The sequence below is a fragment of the Betta splendens genome, chromosome 21, assembly GCF_900634795.4.
Source record: "Betta splendens chromosome 21, fBetSpl5.4, whole genome shotgun sequence".
Taxonomy (NCBI): domain Eukaryota; kingdom Metazoa; phylum Chordata; class Actinopteri; order Anabantiformes; family Osphronemidae; genus Betta; species Betta splendens.
The window spans coordinates 1,362,397-1,382,775 of record NC_040899.1 but is presented as its reverse complement, the minus strand read 5'-3'; the positions used below and the strand labels follow the sequence as shown (position 1 = coordinate 1,382,775).

General features: G+C 47.5%; 3 protein-coding genes across 5 annotated transcripts; all 3 read right to left on the bottom strand.

Annotated features, from left to right (window-relative positions):
• Positions 1–26: 26 nt before the first annotated feature.
• On the bottom strand, positions 27–5,220 carry idh1 (isocitrate dehydrogenase (NADP(+)) 1). Of its 3 annotated transcripts, none has more exons than XM_029137390.3 (9): positions 5,067–5,220; positions 4,242–4,370; positions 2,816–3,107; positions 2,138–2,240; positions 1,872–2,049; positions 1,651–1,802; positions 1,438–1,578; positions 1,193–1,355; positions 27–639 (listed from the first exon to the last, which is right to left on the bottom strand). In XM_029137390.3, exons 2-9 carry the CDS (start codon positions 4,361–4,363, stop codon positions 546–548), a joined length of 1,245 nt encoding a protein of 414 aa, XP_028993223.1. In that variant the 5' UTR covers positions 4,364–4,370; positions 5,067–5,220; the 3' UTR covers positions 27–545. The 3 variants fall into 3 exon arrangements, with proteins under 3 accessions (XP_028993223.1, XP_055361144.1, XP_055361145.1); XM_055505169.1 differs by lacking the exon at positions 5,067–5,220 and adding an exon at positions 4,637–4,778; XM_055505170.1 differs by lacking the exon at positions 5,067–5,220 and having other exon boundaries at positions 4,148–4,265.
• A 449-nt stretch (positions 5,221–5,669) lies between these two features.
• Positions 5,670–7,229, bottom strand: LOC121201925 (trace amine-associated receptor 13c-like). The gene is made up of 2 exons (XM_041068949.2): positions 6,883–7,229; positions 5,670–6,758 (listed from the first exon to the last, which is right to left on the bottom strand). The coding sequence occupies exons 1-2, from the start codon at positions 7,061–7,063 to the stop codon at positions 5,806–5,808; spliced, it is 1,134 nt and encodes a 377-aa protein (XP_040924883.1). The 5' UTR covers positions 7,064–7,229; the 3' UTR covers positions 5,670–5,805.
• A 6,348-nt stretch (positions 7,230–13,577) lies between these two features.
• LOC114846949 (trace amine-associated receptor 13c-like) lies at positions 13,578–15,314 on the bottom strand. Its single transcript, XM_029136230.3, has 2 exons — positions 14,788–15,314; positions 13,578–14,699 (listed from the first exon to the last, which is right to left on the bottom strand). Exons 1-2 carry the CDS (start codon positions 14,961–14,963, stop codon positions 13,874–13,876), a joined length of 1,002 nt encoding a protein of 333 aa, XP_028992063.1. The 5' UTR covers positions 14,964–15,314; the 3' UTR covers positions 13,578–13,873.
• Positions 15,315–20,379: the final 5,065 nt, after the last annotated feature.

The window sequence follows — 20,379 nt, the reverse complement described above, 5'->3', positions numbered from 1 at the left end:
CTGCAGCAACAAAACTGACAATGACCATCCTTCAAAAAGCCTTTTAATCAAAGGAATGTAGAAAGTGAAGCTCAGTACAGACACAGCAGGTGTTTGACGCTTTTGACAAGATACTGTATGTTACCACACACACAAGAAGGACTTTGGAATAAATCAGTTCTCCAACAGTCGCACTGTCAATAAGAACAGAGCTTAAAAGCAGCCGATCGTGGTTTTAATGCTGTTAGTTTATCAGTGAGCCAGAACCTTTTCCAAGTTGGTGTGTGGCCTCTCTACCACCGCGTGGCTGCTGCTGCTGCTGCTGCTGGCACAGAAACAACATGAAGGGAATGACCAGAATCTGGAGGACTGAAGGCTTCCTCTGGCGGATCCTGTCCCCTGCCACAGATCACAGGAGCGAGTGCGTTAGGGTAAAACAATCAGTCCGTCAAATGGAGCGGAAGCTGCAGAGAGGTGGTGGCTGCAGGCGGGAGTGATGCTGCGTGCTCAGCTCTCAGCTCCATGTGTGTCTCAGTGTGTGCGTTTGTGTTGAGCAGAGGCCGACGTCACAGTTTGGGGTGGCTCGATAGCTTAATCCTCAGGTTCTCTGCCAGCTTGTCCAGGAATTCAAAGGTGTTCAAGTAGTCGGCACGAGTCACACTGGAAGAGATGAGGAAAACATTCAGGGTCCGTCTCATTTGAGTCCTATTTGAAAGCCTAGAGCACCTTCATTCCCTATAGTATATTTGACCAACTTTTATTAGCTTTTGCTATATACACCTATATATATTTTTCTTAAACTTTAATTTATTTCATCAAACTTTTATTAATATTTTACTTACTTTTATTAGCTCGTACTATTTACTAGTAAATAGTTCTAAATCTCTAGTGTTTCCTTTAGGAGATTGTTACTTCGTGTTTTTAGCCTCTGCATTATATGTTATTACTGTTTTACTATATGGCTTATTGAAGCTTTTATGTATCTTCTCATTTATTCTTTTATTGTTTTTACTTTTTGGTAGGGAGGGACATCTCCTAAACACTTAAACACAGAAGAAAGAAAAAGATTGATTGATTGACATTATTATGTATAAAAAGTGAAAAGAGAAAGATTAATTGATTGACACCTCTGTGAAGAAGCCCAGACATTTCCAGGCTCAGTGAAAAGGCTGCAACACGTGATGAGACATTTAGATGATTGTCAGACACTAACTTTGCCAGTCCCTTGATGCAGATGGCCAGATCCTTGGTCATGAAACCAGCCTCGATGGTCTCGATGCAAACAGCCTCCAGCGCCTCTGAAAACACCCTCAGCTCTGCATTGTTGTCCAGCGTTGCCCGGTGGAGCAGGCCACGCGTCCACGCGAAGATGGAGGCTGCAGCCAACAGAAATGTTTCACCCGTTACACTCTCAGGACGCCCGTTCCAGAGCAGCTGAACACTGTCGACAGATCAAACCTATGGGGTTGGTGGAGGTCTCCTGTCCCTTCTGGTGCTGCCTGTAGTGGCGGGTCACTGTACCATGGGCCGCCTCAGACTCCACCGTGCGCCCATCGGGACAGATCAGCACGCTGGTCATCATGCCCAGAGAGCCGTAGCCTGAGCGCCACACACAACCACGTCAACACGCTACAGCTACGAAGCATCCACACGGCTCCTCACAAAACAAACCTTGTGCCACAGAGTCAGACTGCACGTCTCCGTCGTAGTTCTTGCAGGCCCAGATGAAGCCCCCCTCTGACTTCATGGCCTGGGCCACCATGTCATCTATCAGACGGTGCTCGTACCAGATGCCTTTGGCCTCATACTGGGCGCGGTACTCCCTGACAAGCACAACGTCAGGTTAGTGATGTACCTGTGCTGCATGTGCAACTGTGGCGGTTGGTCCTTACTTCTCGTAGATCTCCTGGAAGATGTCTTTAAAGCGACCGTCGTACTTCTTCAGAATGGTGTTCTTGGTGCTGAGGTAGAGAGGCCAGGCTTTGGACAGACCCATCTGGAAGGAGCTGTGAGCGAAGTCCCTAATGGATTTGTCTGTGTTGTACATGCCCAAGCTTACGCCACCTGTACCTGGAGGCAGAAAAACATCCACGTGTCAGCGGTGGTGATGTGACTGATTGTTATCAGTGTGCTTTGTGCATATTTGCATCGTTCCTACCCTCAAACTCGTGCACGAGGTATTTAACTGGCTCTCCACTGCTAGGCGTGTACGTCATCTCCACTCGTCCCGGCCCAGGCACCACAAAGTCTGTGGCTTTGTACTGTGGGGACAAAACATACCCTGAATCCCCCCAGAATTCACGCAGACATCAGACCTGCATTGGACCTGGGGCGGCGCTTTGGTGAGTCTATGCTATTAGTTCGAATTGCAGCTGAGGTGTGGACCCCTGACTCGCCTGGGTTATTATGCAGCAATTTGACACTTGACCCACAATGTCTCCTCCAGATGTGCTGCTAGTAAAAAGGTTTAATCCATGAGTTCTGTGATCTTTGCAGGCGGATTTAGATAGCGGTTAACTGTGGCGCAATGGCACAAGGCAGGCAGTGATTGAACCTTGAGCTGTTGCAGAAACCTGCCCAGGCTGGAGAAGCAGGGTGGTGGAGTCCAAGGGACAAGTGAGCTAATATAAATATTAACCAAGTGGCCTGACCGATGAACAGCGGCTGACGTCGTAGCAGCAGCAGGAGTTTCATGTGTAGCAATGCCACAGTATCATTATCAGGTCATGGTCAGCGGCTGCGATGTATTGATCAACTGGTCTGTAGAAACACAACAAGCTGTCGATCCCCAGCCACAACCCTCCGGCCCCCGCGTGCTCGCGTCAGCGTGATGTACCTGGTCTCCATGCGCGTGCCTGCCAATGATGATGGGTTTGACCCAGCCGGGCACCAGGCGGGGGATGTTCCTGCAGATGATGGCCTCTCTGAACACGGTGCCGCCCAGGATGTTCCGGATGGTGCCGTTGGGCGAGCGCCACATCTGCTTCAGCTTGAACTCCTCCACCCGCTTCTCATCGGGCGTGATGGTGGCGCACTTGATGCCAACGTTGTAACGGCGGACTGCCTCCGCTGCCTCCACCGTCACCCGGTCGTTGGTTGCATCTCGGTTCTCCATACCGAGGTCGTAGCTTTGCAAGCAGAGAAGATGAGAGTTAGCAGACTCGCACAGAGCCCTGATAAGGTCAACAGGCCGTGATCATGTGCCGCTGCTCTGGGTCAGACAATGCATGTGATGTAAAACATAATCAGGGTCACACGTCATGATGACATTAATGAGAAGTGGTGGAGTGAGGCCTAGCCTCCAGCTCGAGGGTGAACTCCGCATCTCAGCTGATTCGATTTCTTGCTAAAGCTGCCATCGTTGAGAACAGCCGCTAACCTTGTGTGCTGAGATCCAGGATCCACTGTGCAATGACAGGAGTGTAAAGGGGGCTTCACTCAAGGAAACCAACTAGTGAGAGCAGGAAGCAGACTTCATCTGAACACTGGACTCAGATCAGTGTGCTTATCGTTTCCTTCAGCCTTTGAATTTCCTTGTGCTCTCAGGCTTTGTGTAAGCGCACCATGACCTTTTACCTACTTTCTTTGTGCCCTTCCCCCAAAATCCTGCAAGCAGCTACAATACGAGACCCAACAACTGAGGGAGATGTGCAGACACATGATTGAGGAGAGGCTTTTAACCAACTGGTTCAGGTTCAAGTCATTGTGATCCCAAGGTGTCACCTATTCAGCAGGTTGATATGACACTTCAGTCAGAAATTATTTCAACAGAGCAATTCTTGCGTCACATGTGACTGAACGTGTACATCTGAGACCCGCTGCAGTAAATCATCAACAACACAACAAAATAAAAATAATGTTAACTCAAACTCAATATGACACTATGTGTCCATAATACACAGAACAAACAGAATTCATGATTAATTAACATAATGATTCACAACAACACAGTCACAGACACATTATAACATGACAAAAACAAAGTTCATGCAGGAGACAAGATGGAAAAGCTGATGTGACTATCGCAAACCCGAAGAACTAAATAGGCAGTGACAATATTAATAATGCTACCTTTTTGGTCAGCTATTCATAAACCGTCTTAGCTTCTCAGCAAAACTAGGGAAACCAGAGTGGACTTCTAGGAAAAGTGGCCTTGAACACGCCAAACCTGAAATCCCAGCACTGCAGGAAGACTTCAGCTGGCGCCGCAGCAGAAAGCCTGCATTCCACCTGAAACCCTGCACGCCTTCTGGGGGGTTCACCTGTGCAGGTCGAGCTCCAGGTACGGGAAGACCAGTTTCTCCTTGATCAGCTCCCAGATGACGCGGGTCATTTCATCTCCCTGCATCTCCACCACAGAGCCGGCCTTGATCTTGGGAGACATCTTGAGCCTGGTGGTGGACACAGACGAGAAGTGGTAAATGGTCCGTACTGATAGCGCTTTAACTACTTCTCATTCACCCATTCACACTCACATTCACACACTGATGTGACATTTTAGGTAAGAGAGGGTAATATCCCTGACATTTGATCACTTTATTCCATAGAGAACTCATCATTTACTCAGACCAGCTGCTTAAAGCGTGTGGCATCACATTCAACTCAACCGTTTTCTACATGAATGAATTAATTCAAAGCGCGTCGAGTGGTGACTCACTACTGCTCCACCTGATTAACTCCACAGTCCTCTTAGAAGAGTCTGTCAAAATGAGACAGACATACTGCAGGTTCTGCCAGAACCCAAACTCTACAGGTTAGATTCAGAACCGTTGACTGCTGCTGCTCGTTGAAGTACAACAATTTCAATCAGTCACGTCACGTTCACGGGTTGTGGCTGTTCTCTCCAGGTTACGTAAGTCTGCAGACCGGGTGATCATGAGGAGACAGAAGAACGGGACGGGTCCAGAGCTGGAACGTGGTGTCATTTCTATTAAAGACACCACAGACTCAGCTAATCAACCGCATCTAGGATTTTCTCACGTTAAGAACTATCCAGCGGATATAGTCGCCGGTTTGTGGCCTGGCTAAGCTAACCGCTGCTACTTCCCTGTTCGTGTTTCCTGCTAAAAACAATTACAGTGCCCCACCTTGGTTAGTGAAAACGTCAACGACACAGGTAAGAAGAGGAAGGACGTCCTGGACCGAAGCACGGGTTTGACTCAGAAACGGTTCCGACTTCTACAACTGTGATAACTACCGGTTTCCACCCCCTTCAACCGGCAGACAATAGATTGGCCAATCAAAGGAGAGCAAAAATTCCACCAGCCAATAAGCTAAGCCCACACCGGAGGGTGGGCGTGACTTGTTATGGATCGAGAGGCGGGTGGTGGGGGTGGCCGTAAACGGAGCGTTGGTCGTCACCTCATCGTCCATAAAGCGGAGCTGCTTCATTGTGTGAAGTACTTTGGTTGTGTATAACTTTAATAGCAGTACGTCCCTAACTGGACAGGTTCAGGGCATAATTACACCTAAAATTAGACCTTCATCGAATCCTTGAGCTCTTTTCACCGTTTCCTAAAATTCTGATCTTAGATGAGCAGTGACTCACTTGATCCTAAAGACCTGATTTTTCTGTTTTATTTCGTAACACGAGTCAAACATGAGTGCTGTTACACTTGTTTGTATACAACTGCATTGTATTATTACTGTGAATTCACATTATTTGTAATAGACTATATATAATAAAGCATAACTGTGTCACACAACTGTTAGGTTATTTAAGTGTTATGACTGTGTGTTAAGATGTTCATCTATGCACAGAGTAAAACAACAGTAATACACACAGTTGTTTTATATAAGTTACAAGGTCTAAAGGTGACCTGCAGCTTATTGCAGGACAAAAGAACAATGTTGTGAATCTATTGAACAGCAAAACAGGGGAATTGATATAATGTTGAGGGCATTGATGAAACAGAAAATCCTTTTGCTGTCATTCATTAGTTCTTCCATGACGCCCGTCTTCAGGCTCTCATGGCCTCTCCACAGCACGTTAGTCTCACGGGAGCCAGGCTGCAGAATCTGCAGAGTGACGATGAGTTTAACAGCTCGTCTGAACCAGGAGTACAACAAAGCGTAGATCACAGGGTTCACACACGGGTTTAAAAACAAAAGACTGACTGCAAAGACCCCCAATGAAGACATGATTAGGTTTGGTCCTGCCAGAGACACACAGTAATATGGGCAGAAACACATTAGAAACACAACTATTACAACCCCCAGAGCCCTGGCTGCTTTGAGCTTAGACCTCCCCACTGATCTGTGCAGAGTGACGGCTGTGACGTGAGAGCGCATGGACCGGGCCTGAGACACGGCCACCACGAACACTCGCATGTACAGAACCACGATGGCGGAGACTGGAAGAATGAAGTTTACAATAAGGCCAACAACGACTCCAATGTTGTTAATAAAAAACACACATGTCCCATGACAGGACGGGGAGTCGTCTGATTGAAACATTGGACTGTTTATCAAAAGGTTGCTGTAAAGAGTACAACAGAACCAACAGAGGAAGATGCAGAGTCTCACTTTTCCCACCGTGACTCTGCTGTGATAATGCAGAGGGTCACAGATGGCTGCGAAGCGATCAGCTGAGATCAGAACCATGTTACCAAAGGAGGAACACGCAGAGACAATGGTAACACACATGTACAGAGAACACACAAGGCCACCAAGGAACCAGCAGGAGGTTCTTAGGTAGATGTAGCCTGGCATGAGCACAAAACCCACCAGGAAGTCAGCGACGGCCAGAGAGAGGAGCAGCAGGTTGGTGGAGTGTGGAGCTGCCTGCAGGAGGAGACAAACTCTTCAACAGCCAGGACACTTTTCATACAGAGCATCAGCTCGTGGTCCCTTCCTGCTGCTGGATACACATTTAAAAGCTTAAGGTTGAAAAAGGAATTGAACTCTGCCTGAAGTAGGAGACGGAGACAATGGCGAGCAGATTGAGGGTCACAGCGAGGACAGACAGCGGCGGCAACACAAAGTGCACAAACACAGCTTCAGCCCAGGAGACGTCCGGTTTCCTGCAGGAGGCGTTGAGGAGCTGTGGGAAGCACAGCTCTGCTGGATCCTGTAGCGCCGTCATCCGAGGAGAGCTGCAGCTGAGCAGCGTCTCGCCTCATTCCCTCCTACAGGATTTTTATGGGTTCCCATCCCTGCTCGGACCTGGCGTCCCTTTCACACGGAGTCATCCTTTCATTAACTCTCCTGCCTCATCTTGTCAGGAATGGAGACTTTCAGTCATTGTTCTCACCATTTCCTGTTTTATTTTGGTAATTTCCTGTCTGTTCTGCATCCTGTTCCACTTAACCAATAGTCATGTGACATCCCAACTGTAGCCATTAGTCATCAAGCCATGTGCATTTAAGCTCTAGTATTCACCCAGTTCATGGCCAAAACAGGCCAAGAAAGCAGCGGGAAAAGAAAATGTGGATGTTGAAATAAAGTCTATTAAAGGAGAAATAAAGAGTATAGTTAAAGAAAGAGCAAAAATGAATGAAAGAGGGAGTAAAGGAAGAACACACTATAACATACCAAGGAAAGTGGGAACACTAATAGGATGTAGAGCAGAATGAGGTTTGGACGTAAAGGTCTTAATAACACAAAGAAGAAACTTAAAAAGCACGAGACAGAGTGTGAACGCGGAGCGGAAGAAACAGTAGAGCAGGTGAGAGTCCCAAAGAATAGGATATAAAGGAAAAGGATGATAGAATATAGAATATAATGAAGTGATATGGGTGATGGAGCCGTTATTAGGTGTTTGGTGGAGACAGGGCTAAAAAAACAATAATAGAACGTTAGATCACTGAAAGTGGGTTATTTTTTGTTGTTTCTTTTTTGTTTGTGAGGTTAGAAAAGAGAGATGATGAGTAGAAACAGTAGGTGGAGGTAATGCGCTGTAGGACGTAAGCTGCTAAATTGTTCTTGGCCGGATTGTGTCATGTTTCATGCCATGTTTTGTTGTCACGCCACGTCCTGTTTTATTTTGTTAACTTCCTGTTTCAGTCAGCTGTCACTTACCGGTTCCCAGTATCCACACCTGTCAGCAATCAGTAATCTGCACCAGTATATAGTCCCACCGTTCACAAACTCATGTTGCCAGATTGTTAGTTCCGTACTCTTTCCAGCATCTCATGTATAGCTTCTCGTGTTTTGACCCTGCTCGCCTTGACCGTTGTTTCCTGCCTGAACCCCGTGTGTACCGCCGCCTGTGAGAGAACCGTGACTGATTATCTGACCGTGAGTTTGCCTTATCCCTGTCTGTACTTCTGCCGAGACCGCCTGTGTAACGAACCCTGCCTGAATATCGGACTAGAGATTGCCTGTTCCCATTTGTACTACTTTACTGAGTCTTCTTGTGTATGACCTGGACCGCCTGACTCTGCCTTGTCAAATAAACCTGTGCTTAACCATCATCGTGCTTCTGTGCCGTGCATGTGGGTCCGACGCCTGCCCAAGTCTGACAGATTGTCTGGGTGCCCACTGTATCTCAACGCTCCAACACTCATCTTGTAAGTCAAACCCATGTGTGACCATTACTCTGGAGCAGACTTTACTTTGCCCTATCTACCCTCTGTCCAGTTCTTCTTCTTGTACCAAGTGTTCTGTGAGCATTGCCTGATCCTGACCACCGTTTGCCTAAGCCCTGTCTGAGCTGTAACCTGACATGTTTTGTTTCGGTCAAGCCTGGTTTACTTTTTGTTTCGAGGAGTGAGTTTTTCGCGATGCCATGGATTCCACCCATCCCTGCTTGTCCGAGGACTTCTGCGTTTGCTACACAAAGTTTCTGAGAGAAGCGTCCACTCTTGAAGCCAGATTAGAGCTAGACACCATTATCCTGGACAAGCAATGGTGGCTTGACTACCCTGGGTTAAAAGAATCGTGGTACAAATTGGACACGATGTGTTTGGATTTGGTCCCAGGAGTTCCTGCCACAGCCTCGCAGCCTGCATCGGCCACAGTCCCACAGCCTGTTGCTGCCACAGACCTGCGGATCCACTTTCTGCGTTTGACGCCTCAACCAACAAACGTCAGTCTGTTCCAGCTCCACGTCCTGCCCTGAATGAAACCAAGCCACATCAAGCTCCAGAGCAGCAGCCGTCATGCCCAGCTAAAGCTCCAGTACTGCAGTCTTGCCTATTTCAAACTCCAGAGATGTCATCTTGCCCAGTTTTAGAGCAGCTGACTCCAGCTCTAGAGCTGCAGTCATGTCCGGCCCACGCTCCAGCACAGCTTTCAAGTCCTGCTCATGCTCTGGTACAAGCTCCAGCTCAGCACCTGCGCCCAGTCCCTGGCGGTCCGGTGAAGTGGACCACTCCAGCCCTAGTTCCTGGTGGTCCGCAAATGACCACACCTGGATTGGTTCCTAGTGGTCTGGAGATGACCACGCCTGGATTGGTTCCTGGTGGTCCAGAGATGACCACACCTGGATTGGTTCATGGTGGTCTGGAGATGACCACACCTGGATTGGTTTATGGGGGTCTGGAGATGACCACGCCTGGATTAACACAGATCTCCTAGACTTTGTTCCTGGGCACTGAAAGTGCAGTTTTTATCCAGTTGCTGCTGGTCAACGACCCTCATGGTGTCCGTCCTCCATGAAAGATGTACAGGTAGAGGTGGAGGAGTAGCAGCAGTTTATAAATCAGATTTATTAATTACTCCTAAACCTAAACATAGTTATAACTCATTTGAGAGCCTCACTCTGAGCCTTTCTCACCCAGACTCTAAAACTCAGAAACCAGTTGTGTTTTGTATTGTTTACCGTCCTCCTGCTCCATATTCAGAGTTCTTAACTGAATTCTCTGAATTCTTATCTGACTTAGTTCTTAACACAGATTAAGTCATTGTAGTGGGAGACTTTAACATTCATGTAGATGTTGACAGCAACTGTCTCAGCACTGCTTTTGACTCCTTAATAGACACTATTGGTTTTACACAGCAGGTAAATGAACCCACCCATCGTTTTAACCACACCCTAGATCTTGTCCTGACACATGGGGTTGAAATTGATAATTTAATAGTTCTTCCCCAAAACCCTCTGTTATCTGACCATTTCTTATTAACTTTTGAATTTAGCACAACTGACCCTATAACAGCTGGAAAGAAATGTTACTATAGCAGATGTTTATCTGACAACGCTGTTGCCAGATTCAAGCAGATGATTCCATCATCTTTTGCCTCAATGTCTTGTAGATACAGAGAACAGTCACCTTAATCCTTATGAACAGGTTGACTGTCTTGTACATGATGCTCCAGCTTCTCTACGTACAATGTTAGACACAGTGGCTCCTCTGAAGAAGAAGACAGTGAATCAGAGGAGGTTAGCTCCGTGGTATAACTCAGAGATCCGCAGCCTAAAGCAAAGGACTAGACAACTAGAAAGACAGTGGCGTTCCAACAAAATAAATGTAAACTGCATTGCATGGAAGGACAGTCTAATGAAATATAAAAAAGCACTTTGTGCTGCTAGAAAAACATATTATTCCTCCCTAATTAAGGAAAACAAAAACAACCCCAGGTTTCTTTTCAGCACTGTAGCCAGGCTGACAAAGAGTCATAGCTGTATTGAGTCTACTATCCCCTTAAATCTCAGCAGCAATGACTTTATGAACTACTTTACTAATAAAATTATCATCATTAGAAAAAACATTCAGCAGCGACTTCTTCCAAATGACAGAAAGCACTGTCTAGATCCATCAACTTTAAATATACCAAATCCTCTGTCTTACCTGGACAGCTTCCTCCCCATAACTCATATGGAGTTAACCTCAATAATTAACTCTTCCAAGTCGTCCACTTGTCTTTTAGATCCAATCCCAACCAGATTACTCAAAGAAGTTCTACCTTTAATCAGCTCATCCATATTAAATCAAATCAACCAATCTTTACAACTAGGCTATGTACCACAGGCTTTTAAGGTGGCTGTGGTCAAACCTCTATTGAAAAAACCAACCCTTGACCCTGGACAACTAGCCAACTATAGGCCCATTTCAAATTTACCCTTTATTTCCAAGATTCTGGAAAAAATCGTGGCTAAACAATTATCTGACCACCTTAGTGGGAATAACCTGTATGAAGATTTTCAGTCAGGATTTAGAAAACATCATAGCACAGAAACAGCTCTGGTTAGAGTCACTAATGATCTTCTATTAGCTTCGGACAATGGTCTAGTTTCTGTCCTTGTCCTGTTAGATCTTAGTGCTGCATTTGATACAATTGATCATAACATTTTATTACAGACACTAGAACATAGAATCTGGATTAATGGAACAGCATTGGGATGGTTTAAATCCTATTTGTTGAACAGATTCCAGTTTGTTCATGTTAATGATAAATTCTCCACACGCACAAGGATTAGCTATGGAGTTCCACAGGGTTCTGTGCTGGGTCCAATTCTGTTTAGCCTATACATGTCTCCTCTAGGTGAGATTATTAGAAAGCATTCTATTAATTTTCATTTTTACGCAGATGATACTCAGCTATATATGTCCTTGGAACCAAATGAAACAGATCAACTAGTCAAAATTCAGGGTTGTTTAAAAGACATCAAATCCTGGATGTCCCAAAACTTCCTTCAACTAAACTCAGATAAAACCGAGATTCTTATTGTTGGGCCTAAAAATCTGAGAGAGACACTATTGAGTCAGATAGCCACCCTGGATGGCATAACATTAGCTTCAGATTCCACTGTGAGGAACCTTGGTGTCATGTTTGACCAGGATCTCTCTTTTACATCATACATTAAACAAATCTCCAGAACCGCCTACTTCCACCTTAGAAATATAGTTAAAATCAGAAGCATCCTCTCTCAGAGCGATGCAGAGAAACTGATCCATGCATTTGTTACCTCTAGGCTGGACTACTGTAACTCCTTACTCATAGGATGTCCTAACAGCTCCTTAAAAAGCCTACAGCTCATTCAAAATGCTGCAGCCAGAGTTCTGACAGGACTTAGAAAGAGAGATCACATTTCTCCTACATTAGCTTCTCTGCACTGGCTGCCTGTAAAATGTAGGATAGAATTTAAAATTCTCCTACTCACATACAAAGTACTCAATGATAAAGCTCCTTCTTATCTTAAAGACCTTATAGTTCCTTATGCTCCCAGCAGAACGCTTCGTTCTCAGAGCGCCGGGCTACTTGTGGTTCCTAGAGTGTTTAAATGTAGAACAGGGGGCAGAGCTTTTAGCTCCAAGCTCCTCTCCTCTGGAACCAGCTCCCTCTTCAGGTTCGAGAAGCTGACACACTCTCCACCTTTAAGATTAGGCTTAAAACCTTCCTTTTTGATAAAGCTTATAGTTAGAGATGGTTTAGGTCACTGGCAATTATTGTTAGTCACAGGAACCATCTCTTAGTTAAGCTGCAATAGACATAGACTGCTGGGACTTAATTTATACACTGAGCTCCTCTGTTTCCTTCTACCTCCTCTGTCCCATAACCTCCCATCATTGTCCCATGTTTAACTAACCTTGTTTCTTTCTGTCCAGTAGTTGTGCTTCCCCCCCCCCCCCCCCCACTCCTTCTCCCTCTCTGTCCTCACCTACAGGTATCATTGGACTCAAAGTTTGGTGTCTGTGATGGGCAGCTGCGAATCCAACCAATCCTGCCTGCATCCAGTCCCTGGTCCAACCGTCCTGCCTGTAAAATTGAATTGAATTGAATTGAATTGAATGGTGTGGCAGATTGCGTCTCTACAGACGTTGGACTTATTCATGACCTCACTCTGCTTAGTTTTGTTTCACTATCCAGTTTGTCTCTGCTTTGTTTTGGTGCTGACCCGTACCTTGGGCACCTGGGAATTCGCCCCTAGAAAGAGAGAGAGGGGGGTTCCTTCAGGAATCAAGACTCGCAGTCATTGTTCTCACCATTTCCTGTTCTATTTTTTGGTAATTTGCCTGCCTCAGAATAAACCTTTTAAACAGTTTTCAAGCTGTGCGTTTGGATTCATCACCCAGCAGCACCTGAAACATTTCTTAACCCTAAACAATAAAAATAAATAAAATAGTTTAATAGTGATTTTTTCTGTAATTACTCTAAAAACATTAGATGGAAAATGAAACATCAGGGGAGCTTTAGACCGTTTCCTGGATTGTTTCTGTCACTCACTGTGGCCACGCCCCTTTGGTCACTCTCCACCTGGACTCTGGATTCCTCAGCACACAAAGCTCGCTCATTTTGGTTCATTGCATGGTCATGTTTAGTTGAAGAGGTCTGTTTGTTTGTAGTAATGTCTTAATCGACACTTTGTGTAGTGTTCACCTGTATAGGCCTTATGTTTGTTAGCCCTGGTTCTGGCCCTGCAACACATTTATGACACAATGTGTGGCTCAGGCTCAGCAAAGTCTAAACACATGCACTTACATCTGATCACCAATAGAGGGAGCTGCATCGGTCTCTGCGTCCTGTGCATCAGCCCATTCCTGCTTACACAGAACAAGCCTGGTCTCGGTTCAACATTTGTCAAGTGAGGGTCTTAAAGATGAGGAGCTGGTTGATTTTAAAGCCACTGTCAGTACCAGGGTTTGATGTGTGACGTTCAACACAAAATTATAAGGAACTTGTGACTCTGTGCAGCAACATCACTATTTATAATATTTAATACACAAAGAAATGGATGAAAGAACAAACACAGCGTCTGATTAAACACTACTTCGAGACACATTGGGTAAAAACAGCATCATACTCAGTGACTGGTGGCACAACATGTTGTTAACATTGAGCAAATTCTTCAGCACAGTGTGACCATCTGTCCCAGGCATCAGTGACTTGTGGTGTTTGTTAGACTCATTTATCAATACACAATCTGACTTACTGAGCCACTTGATTAAAGTGAGTGTGAAATTATAAGTGAATGGAAACCAGCCTTTTCATTTCTGTTTCACTGAGTCTCCTTTTAACCTCTCCACAGCACGTTGGCCTCACGGGAGCCAGGCTGCAGAATCTGCAGAGTGACGATGAGTTTAACAGCTCGTCTGAACCAGGGGTAGAACAGAGCGTAGATCACAGGGTTCACACAGGAGTTACAGCAGAAAAGACAGAGCACAAATATGCCGTAGGAAGTTCTGATCAAGTTCACGCCTGCCAGAGAAACTGTGTAGTACGGACAGAAACATAGTAGAAACACAAGTACGACGACCCCCAGAGTCCTGGCTGCTTTCAGCTCAGACCTCCTGGACGTCAGAGTCACTGAATGCTGCAGAGTGACGGCTGTGACGTGAGAGCGCATGGACCGGGCCTGAGACACGGCCACCACGAACACTCGCATGTGCAGAACCACGATGGCGGAGACTGGAAAAACGAAGCTCAAAGCAACGTCAAACACTCCTGCAACAAAGTCAACGACAAACACACACTCTCCGCGACACGGGACGTAGTTGGCCTTGTGAAAGCCGATGTCTTTCAGTGAGAGACTCCTGTAGAGGTTTGAACTGAGCCAGCACAGAAAAATGAGGAACTTGGTTCTGGCCACCGTGACGGTGCCGGGGTAAAGCAGAGGGTCACAAATAGCCACGTATCGATCAGCTGATATGAGAACCATGTTTCCAACTGAGGCCGCGACAGAGACGGTGGCAACATATGAATACAGGGAACACATGAGGTCACCGAGGAGCCAGCAGGACGTCCTCCGGTAGATTTCACCTGGTATGAACACAAGACCCACCAGGAAGTCAGAGACGGCCAGAGAGAGGAGCAGCAGGTTGGTGGGAGTGTGGAGCTGCCTGCAGGGAGAGAGCAGCACCTTGAAATGCTCCAATCACAGACGAGTCGTCATGAACGGATCATAACCTGTCAACCATGATGCTGCACCTGAAGTGGGAGACGGAGACGATGACGAGCAGGTTGAGGAGCACGGTGAGAGCAGAGACCGAGGACAGCAGGAAGCGCAGGCACACGGACGCAGACCAGGAGGCGGCCGGCCGGCTGCAGGAGGCGTTGAGGAGCTGTGGGAAGCACAGCTCTGCTCCATCCTGTGGCTCTGTCATCTGAGGAGAGCTGCAGCTCCATCCTGCCACAGCCTTTATTTGAACCGCTCCACAGCACGTTGGCCTCACGGGAGCCAAGCTGCAGGATCTGCAGTGACGATGGGGTGAACTGCTTTCCTGAACACTGAGTAGAACACGGCGTAGAGCAGGGTTCACAGCAGTTGACACATATTAGACACAGCACACAACTTGCAATTAAAGCATTGGGCCAATTAGAGACAGACACAGAAACAAAACAGAAAGACTACCGCCAGAACCCCCAGAGTCCTGGCCGCCTTCAGCTCCCATTTCTTAGCAAGTACCGTCACTGATCTGTGCAGAGTGACGGCTGTGACGTGAGAGCGCATGGACCGGGCCTGAGACACAGAACCACGATGGCGGAGACTGGAAGAATAAAACCCACAATAAGGTCAACGGCTGTATTCAACATAAAACACGCACTGTCCATGGCAAGAAGCAGACTTTTGTCTGTGATCCAGTTCGTCTTTGACAAACACATTTATAAAGTATTGAACAGAACCAACAGAGGAAGATGCAGAGTCTCACTTTTTACACCCTGACCACTGTATTATACTGTGTCAACTCAAGTCAGTTTCAATGATCTGTTCTGTGTTCCCTGCTAATTTTTTTTTCTCCTGTATCACAGTCTGTGCTGTATTTCCCCATTGTGGGACCTTTGAGGTTGATTCATCTACATTTACTTTCATCTACTGTAGTTGTGTTTCTTTACTATCAACCAGCTTTGGTTGTGTCATAGTTGGGCTTTTGTCACACATTTCCTGTTTTGTTTTGTCATTATTTCCGGTTTCTGTTCAGTCATGCCTTTTCCTGCTTTACGTTTCTAGTCACGTGATCACACAGCTGCTTTCAATCCGGTCACTTTCTCCAGTAATTAAGCACCTGCACTTACCTTAGTTCCCTGCCAGATGGTGAGTATTGTTCCGTTCCAGCACTCTGTATTCCTGCCTGCTAGTTATCGTTCTGCCTCTGACCACGTTGAGTTTTTTGGATCATCCCTACCGGTACCGTAGCATGAGCCTGTATGTGTTTTGACCAGTTGCCTGTGTTTGACCAACCGCCTGCCTGCTGCCTTTGTACCTCTGCTAATCTGCCTACCCGGTTTGACCTGTGCCTGTACCTGACTACTCTGAGCATTAAACATCCTTTTACTGATCTGAACTTCTCCTGAAGCTGTGCATGTAGTTCCGCCATCTACGATCACACTCTCCCATGACAGGTTGTTGTGTTCATTTGGGGTTGACCTTTTGTTCAGCGCACTGTGAAAAGGGCTGTCCTCCCTCTTCATCACACCTGCATCCCGAACATGTTGGTTTACTGTATGTGTGTGTATATATTTGAGTTGTATTATGTATTGTGTTTTTTCCACTTTTGTTTATTTATTTGTGATTAACAGGAATTTATTACGGTGGCCATGGTGCACAGCAGCTTATCAGCAACTCCAGCCAGGAAGTGGGAACAGAAAGTAGATGTTGGCGCGGCCTCCTCCTGGAGGTCGTTGGGAACCGCAGCAGGAACTGCGGCAGGCGCAGCCTCCTCCTGGAGGTCGTTGGGAACCGCAGCAGGAACTGCGGCAGGCGCAGCCTCCTCCTGGAGGCGGGAGCGGGGACGGCTTCCTCACTGGAGCCGACAGGAACGGGAGCGGGGACGGCCTCCTCTCTGGAGCCGGCAGTGCTGCTCGCGACCGTCGAGCTTGGCTGGGAAGCTGGGTCTGACCGGGCAAGAACTGGACTTGACCGACACATAATGCCACCTAGCTGGGACAAGGCTGGAACTTGAGAGCGCGACATAACTGGACTGAAACCTGAACGCGACGTGGCTGATCTGGAACCTGAATGCGATGTGTCTGATCTGGAACCTGAACGGGACGTGACTGATCTGGAGCCTGAACGGAGCACGACTGAACTGGGCTGGAATCTGAGCAGAGCACGGCTGGGCTTATAAGTGAGCGGAGCACGGCTGGGCTGACTGAGACGCGGGGACTGATGTGGTTGCTGGTTGCAGTTCTGTGGCTAGAACGTGGGCATGAGGCGTGAAACCGTACCAGTGCAGGAATTCCTCCCAGTGGTTTAGGGTTTGAGCTGGGCAGGCTGGTGCAGCAGCAACGGTCAGATGAGGCTGGGAAAAGGAAACAGAAACTGGAACCGCGGGCTGATCTGGTGTGGGAGGGGGAGCAGATGCACCCGAGGACATCTGTGGTGCGACCGGGGCTGACGTGATCCGGAAGGACGGCGTGGGAGCTGGTGTGGTGCAGAGCGTGCGCTCTAACTCCGTGAGCCGCGCACACATCCGCTCATAGAGGCGGCGGACGCCGTGGCATTCTAGCAGGCTGTCCTCGTCCTCTATCGCTTACACCACCACTTCCACAGCGCGTCGCTGGGCTTCCGGGTTGGGCGCCTTTCGGTAATCCTCCGCGAGGAGCTTAAAATAATAGCGGAGGTCGCTGGGTAGCTCGGCGCATGTAAACCCCATGGCCTCCAACAGAACTTCACCTCTAAAACAAAAATGACACAGAACAAAACCGCACCTGGGATGTATCAGGAAGCCGGCCGGGTCCAAGTCTGGTCAGATCGTACTGTCATGGATTGAGGGAAACGTGATCATGACGCAGGACCCAAATGCACGGCAGGAGAGCAAACTCAGTTTGGTAACTTATTTAATGGTGGCTCAGTAAATGTCCAAACAAAAAAAAGAATAATCAAACAACAGCTCTGATAGCGCCTAACAAAAGCAAGGCCCAAAACAAAAACTTACTATACGGGTGATGGCGCGTGGCACGACGGTATTCTCGCAAGACGATCTGACAAATGACTGAAGTGACTGGCGGCGGTTAAATGCTGGCGGTGATTACTAATAACGGACAGGTGTGCGTAATGAGACCGGGACGTGAAATTGGAACTAATCAAATGAAAACAGAAACCGGAAGTATTACCAAATAAAACAGGAAACATGATAAAGTGAAAACAGAGTCCTTCAGAATAAATGCCAGAAACAAGAAATAAACGAGAAACAAAAACCTAGATCGTGACACATACGATGTGCTAGTTCACTTTCTGTCTTTTTTTTGGGGGGGACGGGGGGTTGGATTTATGGTCTAGTCTGTTCTGTGTTCTGTTCTGTTCCTGTTTTATGCCGAGGGTCTGAGAGTAACGTAATTTTAATTCTCTGTAGATCTAAATCAAAACATATTGTAGAAATTGACAATAAAGTTGACTTTGACTTTTTTTTAATGCACGGACTCTGAAATACTTGTTCTAAAGTCACTTTGCTTCTCTTCCACATGGGAAAAATAAGCGTCATATCATTGGTCAGAAGCCCTGGCCTCCTATTGGCTAGTGAGTTTTGATAGGATTGTCTCGGGTCGTAGAAGCGAGAACACGCGTGAGACGAATTGAGAGCGAGCAGCAAGAACCGAGAGCAAGGAGGAGGATTTTAGTGCGAGCGCTGGAAATCTGAGCGCACTGATAAAGATTTGAACGCGAGCAGAGTGAATCTGAGCGTGAGCGGAGACATTTTTAAAGCGAGGAAAGGTTTTGAGAGCAAGCATGACAAAATCTCAACAATAAATCGCTAAAATGCGTTCTCGAATTCAAAAACTACGCTCTTGATAAAAGATAGAGATCTCACTCCATAGCTGTTGGACCCAAATGCACAGCACTGAGGCAAGGATGAGTTCAGGCAGGGGCACAGGGTAGGTAATTAGGCACTGGTTCAGGCAGGTACTATCACACTCTGGACTCGTGTTGATTTGTCTGGTTCTTTTTCCTGTTCTATTTTGTGCTCTTCCGGTTACTGCTGCTCCAGGTCTAGCCTGAGCTTCACATACGGTCACATGACTTGCGCGGCTGCAATCAATTGACAATCTATCTTTAGTATTTAGTCTCCAGTACTCACCTCATTCCTCTGCCAGATATTCACGTGTTATCACCACTTTCCAGCATTCTCCGCTGGAATCGCTTCTCCCCTGCATTCTCTCGCCTCCTCCAAGCACAGGTTTCAGTGGTCGGACGACGCCGACGCTGCCTTCCGCCTCCTCAAACAGAGCTTCACTTCAGCGCCCGCTCTCATCAGTTTCGAATACTGCACCTCGAATACTGCATATCCGCTAAGAGGATAAATTCTCGTCAGGTCCGGTTGCCCCTGTTCTTTGGCCGTTTTAATTTTCACTTGTCTTACCGACCAGGTTCCAAGAACGACAAGCCCTTTCTCGTATCCACGAAGAGGAGCAAGAGCTCGATGATCTGGAACCCATCCTGCCGGCTGGCTGTGTGGTCAGGGCCGTCTCCTGGCCCATAGAGGCGCAGGTCAAGGAGGCCCTCCGGGGTCTCCCCATGGTGCCTGCGGGTCTGCCTAACCGGTTGTTTCTTCCCCCAGATGTTTGTGGAGATGTGATTCAGTGGGCTCATGCTTCTCCCTTCAGTGGTCACCCTGGCGCTTATCGCAAGGCATTTGTGGTGGGAGAGAGATTCTGGTGGCCCAACGACAAGAGGGACATCCAGGAATATATCGCAGCGTGCCCCATCTGTGCCTCCCATAAGTTGTCTTATCAGAAGCCCTTTCCTACGTCCACTCACTGTTCCGCATTGTCCTTGGTCCCATGTTGTCCTGGACTTTTTTACTGTCCAGTCCCCTTCCCAAGGTAAAATGGTGGTTATGACTGTCATTGACCGGTTCTCCCGTCTGGCCCATTTCACATTCTTGTCTATGGTACCCACAGCCAAGCAGACCGCGCAGGCTATGATGGAGCACGTCTTCCGCCTGCATGGCTTTCCACGGGATATATTGTTTGATAGAGGTCCCCAGTTCATCTCCCGTTTCTGGAGGGAGTTCTGTGCCGTGCTGGGGGCAGAGGTGAACCTCTCTTCAGGTTACCACATGTAAACAAACGGCCAGACGGAGCAGACCAACCAGCAGCTGAGGCTGGGTTGCGTCTCCTCGCATCCAGGGATCCCTCCTCCTAGTCCCAGAAGCTTCTGTGGGTGGAGTTTGCACACAACACCCTGCCCTGTGCATTTACTGGTCTTACCCCTTTTCAGTGTGCTTACGGATTCCAGCCTCATCTATTTCTTTCGCTGGAAAGGGAGATTTGTGTACCCTCTGCTCACGCCCTGATGCAGCGCTGTCGCCGCACTTGGTGAAGTACAAGGAGGTGGCAGATCGGCGTGCTCTCCTGGCCTACGAGGTGGGGGATAAAGCCTGGCTATCCACCAAAGACCTCCATCTAAAGGTTCAGTCACGTAAGTTGGCACAGAAATTCATTGGGCCATTTGTCGCCACAAAAGTGATAAATCCCGTATCTGTCAGGCTCTCCCTGCCTAGATCCCTGCACGTCCATCCAACCTTCCACATCAGCCGCCTCAAGCCATTTCGCACGAGCCCCTTGGTTCCGCCCACTTCA

Bases quoted from the DNA above. Each gene is read 5' to 3' on its own strand.
- idh1 (XM_029137390.3), bottom strand. From the start codon at position 4,363: ATGTCTCCCAAGATCAAGGCCGGCTCTGTGGTGGAGATGCAGGGAGAT. The intron at 2,241-2,815 runs GTACATCACGCT...TTGTCCCCACAG, and splicing joins GGCACGCGCATGGAGACCAG to TACAAAGCCACAGACTTTGT. The intron at 640-1,192 runs GTTAGTGTCTGA...CATCTCTTCCAG, and splicing joins TGCATCAAGGGACTGGCAAA to TGTGACTCGTGCCGACTACT.
- LOC121201925 (XM_041068949.2), bottom strand. From the start codon at position 7,063: ATGACGGCGCTACAGGATCCAGCAGAGCTGTGCTTCCCACAGCTCCTC. The intron at 6,759-6,882 runs GTTCAATTCCTT...TCCTGCAGGCAG, and splicing joins CGTCTCCTACTTCAGGCAGA to CTCCACACTCCACCAACCTG.
- LOC114846949 (XM_029136230.3), bottom strand. From the start codon at position 14,963: ATGACAGAGCCACAGGATGGAGCAGAGCTGTGCTTCCCACAGCTCCTC. The intron at 14,700-14,787 runs GTGCAGCATCAT...CTCTCCCTGCAG, and splicing joins GTCTCCGTCTCCCACTTCAG to GCAGCTCCACACTCCCACCA.